At 44.5% G+C, this 20331-nt stretch overlaps 1 protein-coding gene across 4 annotated transcripts in view; it reads left to right on the top strand.

Annotated features, from left to right (window-relative positions):
- The first annotated feature begins 2650 nt into the window (after positions 1-2650).
- gramd1a (GRAM domain containing 1A) overlaps positions 2651-20331 on the top strand; it is a 40113-nt gene continuing 22432 nt past the window's right edge. For 2 of the 4 annotated variants that reach the window (XM_048261104.1, XM_048261103.1), the window contains exons 1-6: positions 8514-9628; positions 16784-16994; positions 18305-18325; positions 18766-18850; positions 19354-19457; positions 19748-19843. In XM_048261104.1, coding sequence (XP_048117061.1) covers positions 9108-9628; positions 16784-16994; positions 18305-18325; positions 18766-18850; positions 19354-19457; positions 19748-19843 — 1038 coding nt within the window. In that variant the 5' untranslated portion in view covers positions 8514-9107. Of the gene's footprint in view, positions 3579-8513; positions 9629-11932; positions 13935-16783; positions 16995-18304; positions 18326-18765; positions 18851-19353; positions 19458-19747; positions 19844-20331 lie in introns of those variants that run through there. The other 2 variants (XM_048261106.1, XM_048261105.1) reach the window with 2 other exon arrangements.

Here is a 20331-nt window from a genome sequence, read left to right as displayed (position 1 = left end):
AGTGAAAAGAGCATAACAAGTTGTGCTTCAAATCGACTTGTCTAAATGATGGCTCTAATGTTTGGACACACCTGTGATTCTAATGTGGACACATTAACTTTTAGGGTAATTGCAGGGTTAATAACTGTAATATTTATTAGCTCAAGTTGTACTGTTTTGAAACTGTTATATGAAATCTCTATGGTCTTTTAATAACAAACTGTTGGTTGGTTTACTTGTGTCTATGGGAAACATGTAAACAGTGACCTTTATGTGCATGCAAATGGAATTTGGTAAAATTTGTTTATCGCAGATCAGGCTATCCATCATCAGCTGACATGAGAGACATGATGCTGTCATCTAATTCTTGGGCACATATGCACCAATGAACCCCCCTCCTCAAAAATGTTAAGCAGCCGGATGCAATTTATCTACCAAAATGTTATCAGAGATTTAGCATTAACCTCAATGTCAAACTGTTTACTGAAGCATGCTCAAGGTACTCTCAACATGAGAGTTGATAAAAGTTGATAGAATGAAGGACAGTATCTCTCTCTGTGTGTGTGTGTGTGTGTGTGTGTGTTTCTGTGTGAATAGCACCCTATAACATAATAATAACAGATAGGTGTAGCCCCAAATCAAGGGAACATGTGTTTTAAAGGAATGAAATCGTGATATCAAGTTATTATCAGACTGTCCATGTCGTGGACCTTGAGACCAAGGATGCTGTCCTAAGAACAGATGTTGAACAACAGGCAACAAGAATCAGGAATAGGCTTTTGGCGTGCATGTGTTTGTATACGACATGCTCGAGGAGAGTAGGCTATGGCTACAGGATAGCCCCCTACCTCCCCCCCGTCCACCAAGCACACCTCTCTACTCCACCTCTCATTTCGCTTGCCAATCACTCTCGTTGGTCATTTTTATTTTTAGGCCTGGTCAGGTTTCCAGTTACTCATTCTTTGCCGGCAGACAAGTGCTCTCTACACGAGTTGGTCTTCCCGGACGCATCACACCGCTGTTTGCATCAGAGGAGCCCCGAGCCCATGCAGGTAAGCTATATAGCTTTGTCTGAAGTGCCCCCGATTTTACTTTAGCCTATTAGAGGAGCTACGATATAAAATACAAGATGCTGTTAAATGCTGTGTCATGATTTAAGCCGCTGTTCCTTCCGTCAGGCGACGACTAGAGTAATTTTCGGTCAAAGCAGAAAAGTCAGCTTTCCATGACACACCTGATTTGAGGTAGCCTGCTGGTTCTCTTGATCTTGCATCTTTTCCGTAACTTAGTGTTATGTTTAAAAAAAGTTTAGGATGACCTACGTTATAGCCTAGACTGAAATGCAATCATTGTCTGTAGACTATTAAGGGTAGCCTGATTAAATAACTTTGGATGAGGACACTATACACTAACGGCATTATAGCCGATCCACACGGGAAACCATCGCTAAGACATTTGTAGGCTAGAACAAAACATAAATGATTCACTTGTTACAGTTAGACAGTGGAAACGTGGTCGTGGATCCATGACTAGCCTATTGATCCCAAAATGTCCAGCATCAGTTATAACTCGCCCATATGCTTATTCAAAATAGCTTTGCGGTTGAGTCAAAATATAGGTTATGCCTGCTCCTGCATAATTAAATAAACCATGCTCATGTTAATCGGCAGCGGCTGCAACAAATAATATAACAAGGACAAAAACATCCCTGTCTTCCAATCATCTGATTCCGTCAGATGACCGGGTAAAACCAAAATTCTCTCTCAGCCAGTGCCTCAGTCTCGTCTCCCTCTTCCATTAGGTTATGACAAGGTCACATATTCACAGATCAAAGCAAAGGGATATATCCAGAATTTTGTCCAACTGCACATCCGTGAAAAGCCTGGTTTAGGTCTGAGACACACTGTGTTGACTGCAATAGCCTACGCCGGGACACTGAAGTCATGGTGGACCGCAGTGACCTGCTTCTGCAAGGTGAGAACCGACGCTGACTATAACAATTCACCATACTTGTATTATGCTCCTCTATTCATTTGAATGTTTATAAATTAATAGAAGGAATAATGTCAGGTCACGTAATCGTGTGTAGTTTCAAATATATTTACTTTTGCATTTATGTAGCCTATTGGGCTACAGCGTTTTTAATATTTTTAGAATATGTGGTTTAACTATTAGTCCACTAGAGGGAGCATTGTGATTGTTTATTCTCACTTCATGGGCTGGATATTGATAGCAGCATACGGGCTTTGTGGAGAGGCTCTCTTGGTATTAAGTCAAATAATCAAAACTGGGCGTAGTGTCATCTTATATGAACAAAAGCTAATAGACGATGTTAGGTTACTCCATTATGCTTTTGAAAGAAAAATGTGACTGCAGAAAGATTGTTTGGTGATTAGGCCTACGGAGCGCAATAATAACAGAATAACGAAGATGCAATGGAGGAGGTTTAACCAAAAGCCATGCGGTGTAGCACGCTCTAGTCGGGACGGTTGTGGAATTGAGCCTACAAAGCGTGCAATGAGTGTGATCAACCTTTCAGAGAGATGTAGGCTAGGCGTTCATTTAGTACCCGGGCCGAAGAAACATTTCTATTATATCATGATCGAAAACACACGCTGGTGATTGCAAAAGCGTCTTCCTCCATCTCAGAGAATCGTCTTCTGCGATCATATTTTTTTACTTGAAATCATAACTCTGCTCTCTGGTTATATATGCCTACGATAGCATCTGACTGCCATATCTTTTCATTGATTGGTCAAGATGTTCACACGTCATGAACACCCGTTACTTTGTTTGCGTGCCTCAAATCCGACCGTACCACAAAGTTGTGTATAAAGGGGTATTTGTTTTGAAATGCGTATTCAGTCAGTTTTACACAACAGAGTAATAATTCCTCAGTGCCCGCATATACCATGAAATCACTTATCTTTGCGTATGATAAGTGTCATATCAGAATTATTACCGTTTTAATCTCAGTGTGAAATTGAATACTTCTTCGTATTCCACTGTGCAATGTTTCGTTGAGCTGACTGGGGGATGGAACAACACCCCGTTGTACGCTCTGCCTAGCCTTTTAAAAGTAAAAGTGTAACGTTAACTTTTTGCCGGTGAAATGAGGTTATAATAGTAAACTTGAGATGAAAACGGTGAAGCAGTATATGGAAAGTTACAGGTCGTCCAGTTGAAAGTAACGGTTATTTTCTAGCGAGCAGTATAATACGAAATGTTCGCATACTCTAGCTGTGGAATAACATATTGGTTAACTTACTAGCCTTTGAGCTAGCCACCATTTGGTCACCGGTATGTATAGGCAGCCAATAAGACCTAACGTTAGCTGACTGTTACTTGCTTGACTCAACTTCTCTCCGCGGATCGCTGTGAACATCACAAGAAACGATTTTATAGTGGCTTTCTCCAGTGGAAATACTGGCGGCGTTGGAGAGGTAACGTTAAGAGGCTCAATCATTAGCAACTTCTTAAAGGATGCTGATGTGTTCCTGTGAAAAAGTGGATTTTAATATCACACCTCGCACCGTCGCCCGTCTGGTCTCTGAGGCCGAGCAGGAGAATCGGAACGGGGGAAATTCATCAAATGTGAGGTATGAGCAGCTATAATAAGTAACGTTAACGGTATGACGTTATTATTGTTTTCTATTAACACTAACGTTATCATAATGACACATGGCCAGCCAATGTTTTGGCCTCATAACTTCAACGCTGTCAACACTGAAGAAATGGCGTTGCCTTTTGTAAACTCCAGTTAGTTTTCTTTAAGGTAACTTCCTTTAAGGTAATTTCCTGTAACGTTGTCATTGCATTAACTTATAACGTTAGCGGAGACTTTTTAGGGCCTATAATGTCACTGGACAGCCTAGGCTGCAATTAGCTTAGCCAGGCCAGGCCAGTCAACATCTAGCACAGTAAACATGCAGTGGAAAAAACCTTACTTTCCGTACGTTCTAATGCAACTGAACATTTTAAATAAGTTGTTGCACGTTGACTTTACTCTACTTTCCAGTTGAGAGAGAGCCAACCAGATAAGTTGCATGATAGCATTACATTTACAATCAGTCATCATAACATCATGTTCTATCTAGCATTTTGAGATAAGCTCAATTTGATAGCTCAATAAATCATCTTGCTGCCTCCATGGGATTTTTTAGTGCAAGCGTGTGTTAAAAGTGGGCTTTACTGTTCATTTTCATAACACGGAATGTAAGTGGTTCTCCTTCAGAATAGAATTGGTACCTTTTTGGATTGCTGTCCCAGATGGCTATTTTTCCCAATGTCACATTATCTTGACTCCTCTGCTGGCTACATGTGCAGTGGCAGGGATGTTGTTCCTTCCTGTATGGCCCAACTGTGTAACTTAAGGCCAAACCAAGCGATTATAAAGCTGCATATAATTTATTTTCAAGCTTAATTTATTGTCAATTTAAAAGAGTAACTGTACTAATTGAACGACTCGTATATGTTAATCTAAATACGGGTTGTCAAATTCCAGACATTTCTTTCCAAGAAGGCAATACAATTTTTACTGACTGATGAAATGAGCGAAATTAATATTGTCGGAGTGGTTTGCTTTGATTACTCGATTGGTTTCTTTTTCGGACTTTCGTTAAAGCAACACCAAAGAGTTTTTTGCACCTTAAAATAAAGCCGGTGCTGGATAAACTAATTGCGTGCGTGAGACAGAGGGAAAGTTCTTTGGTGTTGCTTTAACTTTTTTGCGATAAGTCATGTCCATGATATACTGTTGGAAGATCAAGTTCAACGGTCTTCTGTTCACGAAATGGAAAGCTAAAGATAGGACACAGGTGGTGTGTGAAAGCCAGAAAAAAGAAAGAAAACATACAATTGAATGTATTTAATAGAGTGTTTTTGTGCCACTACATGGGCTGTTAGAGAAAGATTCTGTTCCTGGCTGTTCTCGGTGTGCTTTAAAGCTCTCAGTTGATAAGACGGAGGATAGCTCGTCTGATGTGGACTATGATGAGGAGAGTAGTAGAGGGCAGTGCATGGATTACTCAGGATTACAGTGTGCAAACACCACCTTGCCAAGATTTGGCATGTGCAAACAGATGAGCAAATAAAGTTCCATGTGTAGGTCAATGACTGCAGATGCTCTGGGTTGAGGTTGAGTTGCCATCTGGCTTGCTTGTGTCTGTGTTCTTTTCTCTAAGGATGCATTTTGATACATTTTGGCATTAGGTGTGTGCTTTTGACCCAGTAAATGTTTGCACGGCACTATGAGGAATGGGCCTCAGTATCCAGTGCTTGCTCCTGATAACCTCAGAGTAAAGAGTGAGAGTCAATCACTGAGCTTTAAAAATGTGCAGGTAAATGCAAAATATCTAAACAGCTGACAGCCCAGGATCGTGTAGCATGTTAAGTAATCCTTTTAATGATAAAACGCAATGCCCAGATAACCTCATGACAATTATTTAAATATATACAAATGACTTAATACCACAGGGAGGCTTCTCTGCAAGCCTGTCTACAGACAAAATACCAGCCCTGAGTGAAAAGAGAGCTCTGTTCTGATGTGCTGCATAAGTACTTGCAACTCTAATCTTCAAACCCAACCTTGGAATCCAAATGCCTGCGTTTCATGTCAAAACATCCCTGGTAACCACTGTCCCTTGAGGCCCATGTGTGAGTTCCATCCCTGTATGGTGCTCTGTTGCATGTCCTGTGCCATTGTAACAGGATGTGGGCTATGGCAGCTGGCATAACCCACTTGGCATAGCCTAGTCAAGTAGGAATTACACATTTCCCTATGCCACCTACATCAAGCCTAATGGGTGTTATTGCATGCAGATTGTCAAGTGATTTAGGCAAATTGAATACAGGCAGATCTGTACAGTAGCAAGTAGAGTAGCATAGATTCATCAGTGCTGTGCTGTCGTCCCCAATCCTTCTCTTGCCATGTAGGCTACTCAGAACAAGGTTTTTCCACCATGAGGAAAAACATAACTTTGCATGAATTCTTTATGTTAAAGGTCGTGCTTTACAGTACTAGAACTTTATTCGAAGACAGCAGAAATTAAATGATGTAATAACATGTGAAGGACTATGCCGCGGCTGCTGCTGCTGTTGAGAATACTGTCACAAGACCAGAGAGCACAGCCGACTTATGACTTTGAGTGGTGAGCAGATGATCTCTGTGCCGGTGACCAATGAGGTGTGACCCTGCCTGCTCACCCTACGTATCAGCCCGGCCCCTGCCTCCTTCCTTCCGCCCAGCTCCGTCCAGCTCAGCACAACAGGACAGCTCAGCACAACAGGACAGCTCAGCACGGCCTTCCCGGGGCAGTCCCCACGGCCCAGAGCAGCCCAGGGAGTCTCTGTGGCTAGCAGCTGTGTGCGCCGGCTGCCCCCCTTTCCTTTGTGAGAATCAATGGGGAAAACGGCTAGTCTGCTTCTTTAGACTTGCTTGATGACCAGGTGTTTACAGCTGCCTCTGTAAATCCTACATATTGATAAAGACATTGACAGCTCAGAAGGAAACGGAGGCTTCAAATTATAGGCTATTTTGTATGATTATTATTATTATTATTACATTATTACATTACATTTAGCAGACACTTCTTGACCAAAGTGACTTACATATGTCAGCTATATTACAAGGGATCACATTGTCCCCAGAGCAACTTGGGGTTAAGTGCCTTGCTCAAGGACACAATGGTGGAAGCCGGGAATTGAACCGACAACTTTCAGGGTCCGTCCACACGGAGTCGCTTTTTAGGTTAAACGCAGAGGTTTTGCTTCGTCTTGGCCGAGCGTCCAAACGAATCCTGTAAACGCACTGCCCGAAACCGCACTTTTCTGAAACCTGGTCCCAGAGTGGAGAAATCTGAAACCGTAGCCCGTTTGAGTTCGTTTAGACAGCTAAAACCGACATCCTGCTAGCGTGATCGATGATGTCATTGCCACACCTCAGCTGCCCTGGACTTGCACTTATAGTATTGCCTAACAATACTAGTTTTCATACATGACATTACCTACGATTACACTCCGTGAAGATAAATATCACAACTGGAAGCGCGAAGCGCCGATAGCTTATGACTTGGTGGACTGAACACTGTTTTTTCCGGTGTTTTTAATGCATTCTAGCTTCTGTCAGTGGCAGAGAGAACTTAAGTTTTTAGGAAAGTGCGGTGTAAGTTTAGGCTACATTAATTTGTGCATAGTGCCAGTGTCATTCATTTATTTTACATGTCTTACAACATATATACATGCATTCAGTCGAGAGAAATCAGATATAAGCATACAAAGACACTTAGAACTCACGTTAAGCCGATGGTAGCACACTGAATGCAAATGCGCGATTTGATGCAGGCAAACGTATTGACTGTTACTAACGAAGGTTTTATAGCAATATTATAAATGTGGCGACAGAATAGCCTAGAACTTGGGTAAGCCTTGCGTTTAGTAGCCTAATTGCGGTGATAGCCAAAACTAATGTGAATCACGGACTATCCTACAACCAAAGAAAGTAAAGGTGATTAGTAGGCCTACCTGCGTTAGCCAAATAAAGGACGGGACTGCACCCTTCACAAACCGTAAAATAAAGTTTATTAGTTTTACAGTTGACTACAGTTGACAGTTCACCATCAGTCCACACAAACAATTCTGGTTTCCTTACACTAGCCATTTCGTCATAGCCTATTCTGTCTGTTTGTAAAGCACAAACTTTGGTCAATTTCTGTAAAGAAACAGTGCCACCTATAGGCCTGGGGTATGAAGTAACGTGTTGAGTCGTGTTGAGATGGATCCGTTTGGACGCAAATATTCTTGATGCGGTTTCAGGGAAGACGGAGGAAAAAAAGATCGGTTTCGTATGTGTGGACTAGCCCTCAGGCTACTGCACGCTAGCCCAGCTCCTTAACCACTACACTACCACCGCCCTATGATGAAGCCCAGGTGACCCAGCCATGATTTTGTCACATGTGATTGAGCCTTTAATAAGTGTGTTGAAGTGTGTGTTAGGCACTGAATAGTTGTACAGCTGCCAACAGTTGTACTTTGACCTATTTTGAGACATTTCAATAGAAATTTAGACACAACATAAAACAGACTCTGTCTCTTACTGGGGATGTTTTGGCATAGACACTCAGGCCCAAAATAACCGTAGGGAGTTTGTGTGTGTGTGTGTGTGTGTGTGTGTGTGTGTGTGTGTGTGTGTGTGTGTGTGTGTGTGTGTGTGTGTGTGTGTGTGTGTGTGTGTATCAGTGCATTAAGAGGAAGCAATGAATACAGATAAAGTCTCTACTCCCCTCAGTGGTCGGCCCTCAGTGATAATTATCTGCTCTGCACGACTGTGAGCTCTGCCCTCGCTGATGAAGCACGTTGCGAAACAGTGCTCCTTGTGAAAGGCAACAGAGTGTGTGAGAGAGAGGAGCCACCCCAAATAACACGGAAGACTCCAGAGAGAACGCAGAAAGCGGACGAGGTGAAGTACAGAGAAGAAGAGAAGAAAACAGAGGAGGAGAAGAAAGAGAAGGGAGGAAGGTGAGGGGAGGAGGGGGGGGTGGACGGTAATGTGAAGCCCGAGTCTCCTAGCTCAAGGTTGCGTACTGAAAAGGGATCCTTTCGGACGGTCGGCAGCATTGTGGCTTTTTAAAGATTTCTTGTGGGCATGCCCCTCCCCCGCCTCGGTTGCTGCGGCAGTATTGACAGCATTCAGGTGTGAAGGAGGCTTTTGAGCTCTCATCTCCAAGGCTAAGGACCAATTTCAGCACATCTCCCCGACAGGAAAAACTTCACTTCGTTATGACAGCAAAGGGGAGAGTGTTATGGCTTTTTACTGTGTGCGAGAGATGCAACTTTTCTGCACTCTCAGAAGAAGCTGCCATGAGTGAATGCAATCGCCTGTGAAGTTATTCGACTGACATGAGTATGGGTTTGCAAGCAAACGTGTTGTCACAGGACATACAACAAGATCGCTGAGAGGCTTTTGTTTATGAGCACAAACAAGGTGTTTTGATACTCCAGGAACCGTTTCTATTGGATTTCCAGGGGGAAACACTTCAAAGAGGATTTTTATTAAACTATTCAGGTGCCACACTCCCCCCCCCTTGCAAAACCCACCCCACCCCCTCCCAAAAGGAGCGTCGGGGTAAACCATGACCACATCGGTGGGGGTTGTCTCGGACACCGTGATGGCGGAGTCCATTCCCATCCCCATCCCCACGCTGATGGTGCTCCCTCCGTCGTCCGACACGGAGTCCTGGTCTCGGTCCCCCAGCCCTCGTTGCCGCCGGCCCCGGTCTCGCCGCTGCAGGGCCAGAACGCGTCCCAGCAGGCCCGGCACCCCTGAGGACTCCCCCCTCCGCCTCACAACCCCCCGGCACCAGCAGGACGAGGCCCGCCAGGGGCCGGGGGAAGGGGAGGGGGCTGAGGACGTGGAGGGGGAGAGGAAGCAGATCAGCCGGCGACAGCGGAGTCCCTCTCCCAGCCACTCCAGGAGCGGCGAGGAGGAAGATGCCGGGGAGGAGGAAGAGTATGGGCAGGGCAGCCCCTCGCCCCTGCTGCTGCCCCTGCCGTCACGTTCCTGCTCTCGGAGCGGGTCCCCGGGCAGGCGCTCGCGCTGGTCACTCCGCAGTCTGCTCAGCAGGGACGCCTCCTCTGACTGGGACAGCTGCAGGTCAGTGTGTGTGTGTGCGCCTGTGTGTGAGTTTAGTTAGTATAAGTATAAGTATATATACTCTTTTGATCCCGTGAGGGGAAATTTGGTCTCTGCATTTATCCCAATCCGTGAATTAGTGAAACACACTCAGCACACAAGTGAACACACAGTGAGGTGAAGCACACACTAATCCCGGCGCAGTGAGCTGCCTGCAACAACAGCGGCGCTCGGGGAGCAGTGAGGGGTTAGGTGCCTTGCTCAAGGGCACTTCAGCCGTGCCAACTGGTCGGGGTTTGAACTGGCAACCCTCCAGTTACAAATCCGAAGCGCTAACCAGTAGGCCACGACAGCCTAATAGAGTAGCCTGCAACAAAAAAATCACCTTCCTGTGATGTACAATCCATTAATAGCCAAGTGACAACTTTTGAATTGGCAGATTTGCCTCATTTCAGTATTTGGTCCAAAAAAAGGCTTTTTATTTTGGATAGTGAGCAACGCTCACATGCAAATCTGTGTAAGGATAAAGGAGGGGATGGGGGGTGGTGGATAAAAGCTTTAGCAGTTCTACTAAGAGTAGCTTTACTTCTTTAGTATTACATAAACAGACTTTCTAAAACCTCACAGATAGATTTGACTTTTTAAGTTCATGTCAATACTTGCAATGTTCCATTGCAAAACTTTTGTATTGCTTTCTATACACTAAGTAATATTGTGAGGTATTGCTTTATAAAAATGTGAATGTATTGCAAAAAAGGCAACAGCAATGAAGTGAATTGGTGCAACATAAGAGTGTAAACTACACTAATTAAATGTGAAAAATGGCTAACAAAAACAAACAAAAACAGTGGAAAGAAGAAAGAGGCATTTGCTTCAACTCAGTAAAGTAACCGGTAAAGGGATGAAGAGATGGATAGAAAGGAAGAGAAATATGGATGAGTGAGGGTCCAAGAGAACCACCTCATTGGAGAACCCTAAGCCAGGCTACTGGCAAATTGGAGAAAGCAGGCGGGCTCTTCCTCTCATCCATCCTGCTTTCATATGCATGACATCACTGCTGCCCAGTGGGAACACAGGCTGTTCGCTATTATGTCACCATCGCCCAATCAGAGCACGGCTCTGTGTGGTGCAGCACTGTGTTGTCAGCCTGTCAGAGAGATGGCTCAGCAGGCAGTGTGTGTGTGTGTGTTTCTGTGGGGTTCATATGAACAGCTGTGCTCTTGTCCCTTTCAATTGCCAAGCAGCAAATTATTGACCCACTTCTTTTGAAAATGAAAAATATTGCTTACAGTGCCATCCCAGCTATGGCTGGTCATGGCTTATAGCCTGTGGAGATTGATCTGATCCGTTTGTCCTTGAGCTGGTTTACAGAAGGAAAAAAATAATCGATAGGCTTCAGTGTAATGCATTATGGAAAAAATAGAAGATTGCAGAATCAGATTTCCTATGACATAGTCAGAGATTTACTGTAGTTATACGCCTAACAAAAAGGCGAACCATACAATGTTTTTTTTTAAATTGCTTATATGGAGATTGTAGTTACTGCCTGTGCTAGGCAGAATATTATGATGTTTATATGGAGAGTGTTTCTGCATGTGCTAGGCAGAGTATTATGATGTTTATGAAGACTGTAGTTTCTACCTGGGCTAGGCAGATTATGTGTCATGTGTTCGGAAGGCTTGGGGCTGTCAGTAAACACACCGTGTGACTCCTTCACCTGCTCCCATCAGCTGGGGCTGCTCTCACCACGCTCCTGTCCTCCGCATCCTCACCTTTTCACACTGGAGGTTGTCATACAGGAGATTAAATAAAATATCCATATTTTTAACTAAAAAAACAAAAACAATGCATCAATAATTGTGTTGTGCACAAATTAATGTATAATAAACATGTAATTGAAGTGTTTGCCAGATTTAGAGTTGATAAAAATAATTATTCATGGTTGTGAGTGATAGACTGTGATAGAGTGTGTGGAAGTCTGGCCATGGTAATACTGGCCATTAAGAGGTCATCCATCAGACTGCTAGAACAGATGAGTAATTAGAAGCTCAACAGCACACACAGATAGCATCAGGCCCTGTGTCCTGTCAGAGTGATGAACCACACTTATGTCTGTGAAAAGTTAACACTTAATGGGAGGCCATTTTACTGCCCTGTCCAGTTGCTAAGTGTAGCCTATGCTTTCCTCCAGGCAGTTATGTTTGTTTCAGTACATCATCCAGCTGGTTTAGTTTTATAAAGATATATATGTATATATATTTTTTGTGAAAAAGGAAAAAGGAATAATCTGACCATGTTACTAAACAACCACAACCAATTTAAAAAAGGTTGAATAGTGCTGATCCTAGTCCTCTCGGAAAGAAATGAGTTGTAAGCAGAAATGCTGTCCAGTGAAGTGCTGGGCTACCTGTGGAGGTGGGAGCTGTGTGGGCGTTGTGTAGCATGACTTGGCCGTCTGCAATATTGACTGCATGTGTTGCCGGGTGCTGACCCGACTGCTTTGGCTGTGTTTGTTTGCCGTTCCTTATGTACGTTTGGTATCTGTTCCTTAGAGGGTTGTGCACCATCAGTACTGTGCTGTTCCAAACAGACTAATCATAACCCCTTGCACAACTCTTGCGTCACAAAAACGAGACCACAAAGCCACAATGTTTTGTTTGCTCTAGGGACGGACAGGGTGGCCTTTTTGGTGTAGAGTCACTGTTTGATATGTGTCCTCTTCTTTCCCCAGTTTTACTGACATAGTTGGGGGAACATGTGCCTGACCTCAGCTAAGAACATCATTTGGTTCAAGCTCTAGTTCTCACGGGAAGATTCCTCACAGATTGACATATTCTTCTCTGTATTTAAAGGCTATGCCTCTTTGGATGTGGAAAGAGGAAGTTTTTAGACTCCAAGTTTTTAATAGCTGCCATTTATCTGTGAGCGGGTGCATATTTCCAACAGTGGCCACTCTGAGATTGTGTAAGATGCACACCGAGGGGAGTCAGCTGCTGCCATCTCCTGACCTCTTCTGTCTCGCCTCCATTGGTTTAGACGTGACTCCCTAAATCGAGCGGCAAATTGACTGATTGACTGAAAGGTCATTTTGACTGTGCAGCAGTGGCGACCCCTCCCTCTGTGGGGCCCCGACAAACACCAAAACATGTACCGTATGCATTTCCATATCGTTTTCCAGAGAAAACATTATAGAGCGTGTTTTGGTCTGCATTTTAGTTAAAGCATTTAACCTATAAATAAAGAGAAAAGAGTACAGTTTGATAAGATTGAAGATTGCCCCCTATTCGGCACCTGCTTGGGACCCTGCACACCTGTTAAAATGCTGACAGGATGGGGCTACAAACCTTCAGAAGGCGTTCTGAAGAGCACAATCGATTCATGGCCAATTGATCTGCCTTCTCAACTGTTTGATGAGTGACATAAATTGCTACTGGTCAGTTTTCTAATTGCTCTTCTGGCAGTGAACTCCCTAACCTCATTTGAGATCCTCCTTAGTCTTCCTTTATCACTCCTCCTCCATCTTGGCCTTTAGACCGAGATTATAAGGGGGCCGTGCCCAGAGACCTCAGGAAAGCAGATTACAGACGGACAGAGGCCCAACCACTCTGGATTATTATTGTGGTGCTTTACAGTCTCTAATCCAGAAATGAGAGATTGTGAGTTAAAGGGTTGGTTGGGTTGATAGACTAGCCAGAATGACATGTTAATTACGATGCCAGATTTGTTTTTAATTCACCATGTCAAATACATGGAAATGTACAACAGGGTAGTTTGTAACTGTCATTTTGGGCTGGTTCACGTGACTTGGTTTACTGGTCCATGGGCTCTTTCTTGTTGTTCCTTGTGTTATTAATATGCATCTGAATGCAATATGCAGTTGTAAGCATCATCACAGTATATGTGGCTCTCGTCCAGGCAGCGTGGTGTAAGGGAGGACTCCTTTCTTTCACACAGTAGAATCCCCCTCCTCCCCCTCTCCATCTCCCACCCTTATCCCCTATCTCCTCCCTCTTGCTGCGCTCGAGGTTGCAGCGTCAGTTAATCACCGTGAAACAGACGTGGTTCCAAAAAAAGAACCTAGGTTAGGTGCACCTCGTTTTGGAGGATGATGGTTTTGGTGGGATATTCGCCAAGATCGTGGAACTGAGAGCAGCCGCGGATGAAGGACACGGAACGTAGGGAAGTGAATGCGCTTGCAGCCCAGGCTAAGCGGCCATCTGACCACTCCGTTTTATCGGCGTAGCGCTGTTACTGTTATCCATCGTGCCATATTCGCAGCGTTTATCGGCGTGGGTGTTATTTCGGAAAAACCTCATGACATGTTCGAGTAAGTAACAAAAACGAAGTCTGCCGTATGCCTCGCGTATTGATCAGTTACGGTCCGATGAAGTCGATTGTAGGCTACAGTTATTTCATTCATCTCCCTGTTGACATGGAGTGCCCTTTAACCTGCCTGTTTTAGCAACACGCTAGTGTTGTCTGATAGCAGGGAGGGACCTTTATTGTGCATTTGGAAAAAAAGAACATTACCGGTGCACTATGCAAGATCGCATCTTTATCCCTAGCCAAATAAACGAGCCTAGTCAGCAGGATACGTAGGCTACGCTTTTGGTTATGTTGGGCTGTCGGCAGGCTATGTTTACTTTTACTCGCACTACTTGACTGTTAACCATGAAGCTTTGCTCTGAGTCGGCCTTACATGTCTGGTTTGTTTCTCACCGGGCCAGTTGCGTGCGTGTTGGGTTCTGTACTCTTTAGGCTATCACATGCATATTGCAGCTGACATCGCGGAAGATACGCTTGCCGCTCTGAAACCACAATCGAAAAGCGAGCGGAGGGATTTGCCAGTGAGGCAGGATTTAGTTTGTGTGCACACACACGGACATTCACAGACACTGACACAGATTGTGACGAGCACGCGCGCGATTACACTGGTCTGTCTCGCAAGGTCCACCATGATGAGCGTAGGCTATATGTACTGCCTTATCCAGGGTGATTTTTCGAGAACGAGAGATGAGTGATTTGACAGTAGGCCTAGATCAGAACTATCGGCAGTGATGAGTGATTTGACAGAAGGCCTAGATCAGAACTATCGGCAGTGATGAGTGATTTGACAGTAAGCCTAGATCAGAACTATTGGTTCTGAGGTTAGGAGCTCTGATAAGGTTTGTAGATGAAACCATAGTCTTGAGAGTCTACACATTCATTGATTGTAGAGATTTTCGCTCTCCGACTGGCCTAGCCTACTTGTCAAGGAGGGCTTTATCATGGTCTGACTTGGTTACCTTGGAGATACAGACACGGTCCTTCAGCTCTCCCTGCCTAGTCGCCGGGACAACATGAGAATCGGGCTGGCTCTGAGCGGATTTTGGCAGAAAGGGCTGTTTTAGTGGCGAGAGCGAGGAATGGGGAGTCTGAATAGAAAGAGAGAATAGGGAGAAAAAAGAAATAGTTAGAGTTTGCAAGAGAGAAAATAGCATCTGAAGGGAACAGGGTGTGTGGATGAAAAGTAAGTGGATGCAAGGCTGCTGCTACAGAATTTGTGTGTGTGCAGGTTACGCTGGGTTAGTTTGAGTGGAATTTCGGGTTTTGAATAGCCTGTTTGGTGTACACTGTCTTGAGTCAGTTGTTAAACCCATTCTGTAAATGGACTCTTAAAAGTTATTTTATTTCATTCTTCTATTGTGCACCCTGGTGTAGTTGCCCAGAAAGTCCATGTTTGTGGTATTAAATTGATCATATTGCCTTTGTCAGAATTATTAAATACACTTGAAAGGGAATGGGGTCCTGTTTTATGAAACTGAAACTGGCAGAACAATGCTGCAACATCATCCAACATTAACATTAACTCATTGATTGAACACATTGATTTGTAGCATTTAAGACCCTCTCTCTCTCTCTCATTGTAAATTTGTAACCCACACCTTGAACTTTCATCTGCAACTTCATAGTATTTTAGTGTAACGGAAAACAACTGCGTGTTAAGTGATATATTTCAAATCTGAGAGTTTTGTGTCAGACATGGTACACATTGATCATCTGGGCTGTATGCTAACCGGAGTCACTGAAGCCTACCCAGGATTCCGCTCTCCTTTCACTTTAACTTTCGAAAGGTATGCAGCCATGGCAACGCTTCTTGTGATATAAACAGAACCATCTTCACCAGGCCATGCCCGGCGCTCAGAGAGACGTGCCTCAGTGCCCCAGTCCTGCTGGTTTTCTGCATTTGTCCAGGTCTCAGACGGCAAGATTTATTTCAAGGACTGTTTGCCAGGATTCTGCTGATATGGAGAGTCAGCCCCTGAAAAACATGCGCTGGAGCAACCTTGATGACTTTTGTTTCCGTCCATGTTTTATTGTAGCATACAGAGGCTGACTCTTCTGAAACACAAACATAGCCTTTCCTCTTTTCTTTGACAGAAATTGTCAGCTTGTTGCTCTCATTAACAGTCTCAGTTCTTGAAATCCCATGGTGTGCAAGCAAAGATAATTCATTTTTGATAACTGCAGTCACTTCATAATGCAAAACCAAGGCCTAAATGCTTAGTGCAGTATGTAGGATTTAGTGGCTCCACTGGCATCGTTACTGGTGAGGCTGATTGCAGCCAGCTGAATACCGCTCCCATCCCAAGCCCAGGGAGAAGCTACGGTGGCCATCAGCTGCCATTCAAACGCAGATTCTGTTGTGCCGGGGTTGTGGTTTGTCCCTCAGGCGTGCTGCTCTGGTGAACTCCGTGGAAGACCAGAGCCGTATATAGAGAGAGTTATTATAACGCATATAAATGTTGTCATCAATGTTTGTCAATATGTAAAAGGCCCTTACAGATATATTGGTATCCTACATGGCGCCCATTCGATTCCCTAGTTGGCCAAACTCTGTCAATATACGGCTCTGTAGAAGTCGACCCACTCCCTACTCATAGAGTGTTAAGGTCATAATTATGAACGTAATTATGAGTAATATATTTCATTTCTGCTAATAGGCTAGACCCCCCTAGGTCTTACATACGGCACCTTCAAGCCGATGTTTGTAATTATAGACGTACCATGCTTTGAGAAATAGGCTAAGAAATAGAAATAGACTAAGAGAATCAATGACACGGTAAAGTTGATCTAGTTCCTCTTCCTGTGGGCACTAATGTGTTCTCTCTTCCCCCCCGGCTTGGCTCTCTGCAGTACGGCCAGTAACTCTCCACGCAGCACCCCGGGCAGCTCTCCCTCCCTGCGCAGGCGCGTGTTGGGGGGGCGTGCCAGTGAGGGTGAGGGTTCCACAGAAAGGGGGGGCGGCGGGGGGGCCGACAGCCCGCAGCCCCCCACCCCGTCGGCGTCCTCCACCTCCTCCTACCCTCTCTCCACGTCCTCCCGACATTTCTCCCGCAATACTAAGGTAAGAGGATCACCAGCAGCAGTGCTTGGTCTTATGCAGCCCCACAGTGATATGTACTTTATGTGTTATTATACATATGTTAACATACACAGGTCTGGTCATAGTGCACTGTAGGCTAAATGGTTGAGAGGGTAAAATCACTGATAGGAAGGCAATGTCAAAACCAGCCCAAACACATCCTGAAGGCCAGGATTGAAGGAAATGCTAAGAATGCAGGGACACGCTAAGATTGGGGAGGGGTTGGATCTCCGAGCAGGGACACGCTAAGACTGGGGATGGGTTGGATCTCCGAGAAAACCACTGTGTGCACAGCCTTTTGTGGCGCTTGTTATCAAAACATTACAAGTCCACGACTTCAAAGTGCAGCCTCCAGACTGTTATGTTAAGGTATACAGCTTCTCACGTCACGTATCCCCCTGCATATACAATACCAGACTAGGCTTTTGTGGGCCTCCTGGATAGAATAGGAGTGCACCAGGTAGACATTTTATCAGCCAGACTAATGTAAAGGTGAAGACAGGTTTGTGTTTGTGTGTATGTATGTGTGTGTGTGTGTGTGTGTGTGTTTGTGTATGGGTGTGTATGGGTGTTTGTGTGTGTCTATGTGTGTGTTTGTGTGTGTGAAGGTTAGTAGAGTGTGGATGGGGGTTGAGCAGAGAGATGGATAAAGAGATAAGTACCATGGTGGTGGAGGTTATGTTTGTGTGTGTGAAGGTTGTTGCAGTGACGATGATTTCAAGGACTCTGGCAACAGGGCTCAAGGTCTTTATGTGTCATGGGAAGCACAAGGCTTATCCATCAACAGTCATTATATTAGCGCAGGGACCAACTTCTGAAGGCCTTTCCCAAGAATTCACCAAGAATTATAACCATAACCATAACGGTAAAAACTATGGTTTTAAGTATCACTAAAGTTGATTAAAACATCAAGGTCCTCACTACATGCTATAATGACAACGACATGAAGAAATCATGGGGGTTATCATCGGGGATCTTTTTCAGAGTAATTTTGAAAATAATAGAAGAAATCTGACAGCCAATTTCAGTCTATCAAATGTTCTAAATCACATTAATAAACCTGAAGAATATTCCGGAGAGCCTTTCCTTATCGTTGTTCTGTGGGCACTTTCATAGCGTTACTGTTGTCTTTATAGTTATAGCTCTTGGTATGGACGAGCCTGTGTTTGTGTGTGGAATGCGTGAGTATGCCGCAGCGCAGCCTCTGAGGAGAAGAGCTGTTTTGGGGGGAAATGAGAAAAGGCTGTCCTGGTGCTCCTCTGACTTTACGCTCTGTTTGTTCTCTCTTGCAGAAAATGCAGAGCTGGTACAATGTGAGTATGTGTGCGTTTGGCAGGGGTTCATGGCTGAGTGCTCTGTGTTCTGCTGATGGGCTGTGTTTCTGTGAGCCACAGTGGGAAGCGCACTCTGATCAGCGCTGAGCTTGTGCTGAAGCACCAATACCACCGTGATCACCTCCTCACTGTAGCCTGCAGAATACTGCTCCTCCCCAGCAGTTTACCCCACTCTTGGGGTTTGCTGACGGACTTTTTGAACCGTAGATTTAGAACACACACACACACATACGCACACACACCCACACACACACACACACACACACACACACACACACACACACACACACACACACACACGCACACACACACACACAATCACATACACATGCATAAACATCCAAACGCTCACACAAACATACAGACCCACACACGCACACAAATGGTTAACCTGCGCTTGGTGATTTTTTTTTTTCTAGGTACTGAGCCCCACATATAAGCAAAGGAATGAAGATTTCCGGAAAATCTTCAAAAAGCTGCCTGACACAGAGCGCCTCATTGTCGGTGAGTGACTCCCCTGGCAGGTAAAGAAAGAAAGTAGCACAGAAAGTCGCCACGGACTCCATAAGAAACTAGAGCTGGGGCTCAGTCATGCAGGCCTGCATCCAGGTGAGGCTTTTCACCTGGCCGTTATGTAAAGTAGCCACAGGCCTGCTGTGAAGTAGCCACGGGCCTGCTGTGAAGTCTCAGCTTGAGCAGTGAGTCACACAATGTCCTCATGTTGTTCACGGTGCATCATGCACAAGATCAACATTTCCTCCTGTGGTCTCTCTCCCTTTCTCTCTCTCTCTCTCTCTCGCTCTCTCTTTTTCTCTCTCTCTCTATCTCTCTTTCATTCTCGCTCTCTCTTTCGTTCTCTCTTTCCATCTCTCTCTCTCTCTCTTTCTTTTTCTCTCTCTCTCTCTCTCCCTCTCTCTCTCTCTTTCTATCTCTCTCTCTTTCGTTCTCTCTCTCTCTCCCTCTCCCTCTCTCTCTCTCATTCTCTCTATCCTGTGTCTTGTCCCCAGATTACTCCTGCGCATTGCAAAAGGACATTCTGCTGCAGGGTCGTCTCTACTTGTCAGAGAACTGGCTCTGTTTCTATAGTAACATCTTCAGATGGGAAACCACTGTGAGTCTACAAATAGAAATGCATTACCACACACAAACACACACACACACACACACACACACACACACACACATACACCTGAGACACATTTGTACATGTAGACACAGACAGTTGACAATGAAGGCAAGTTATTTGTGATCTTGGATCTTGACATTTTTCATTTTTTAAAAAATAATTAATTTTCCAGTTTTAAAATAAATAATTGTCCAGTTGAAAAAATTGTGCTGCAAAAACATTGTTTGTTATTTGCACTTTGGTTTACTAGCCTTTTCCCTATTCCATCCAATCAGATCACCATCCTGCTGAAAGACGTGACCACCCTGACGAAGGAGAAAACGGCCAAGCTCATCCCCAACGCCATTCAGATCAGCACTGAACACGAGAAGGTGAGGCTGACCTGAACATAATCAAATCTATATTGTCCCTTGCACATGATCAAATCTATATTGTCCCCTGCACATGATCAAATCTATATCGTCCCCTGCACATGATTAAATCTATATTGTCCCCTGGGACATTCGAATGGCATTCTAGCCCCTCATCCAGATTGCTGCTATGTTCATCTCAGTGCATATTTTGTCCCATCCTAGCTCAGTCCTCAATCCTGGTCCAATGTTGGAGCACTTGTTATAGCACTGTAATGGAGCCCTTATTGGTGCATGATGGGCTAAGCATAGCAGGATTGTGTTTTCTGATATGCAAACAGAATGATCTCTTTCCCCCTGAAATTGTATGAAAACAGCATTAGCCTACAAAAACTAAAATATTTTCTCAGGGGAGAAGCCCTCGAAACCCACTCACTGCTTAAGGCTCCTGTTATTTGCCTCGTCACTGCTTAAGGCTCCTGTTATTTGCCTCGTCATTGCTTAAGGCT

This window comes from Alosa alosa, chromosome 13 (assembly GCF_017589495.1).
Source record: "Alosa alosa isolate M-15738 ecotype Scorff River chromosome 13, AALO_Geno_1.1, whole genome shotgun sequence".
Classification (NCBI taxonomy): Eukaryota; Metazoa; Chordata; class Actinopteri; order Clupeiformes; family Clupeidae; genus Alosa; species Alosa alosa.
This window is presented reverse-complemented; position numbering and strand designations above follow the sequence as displayed.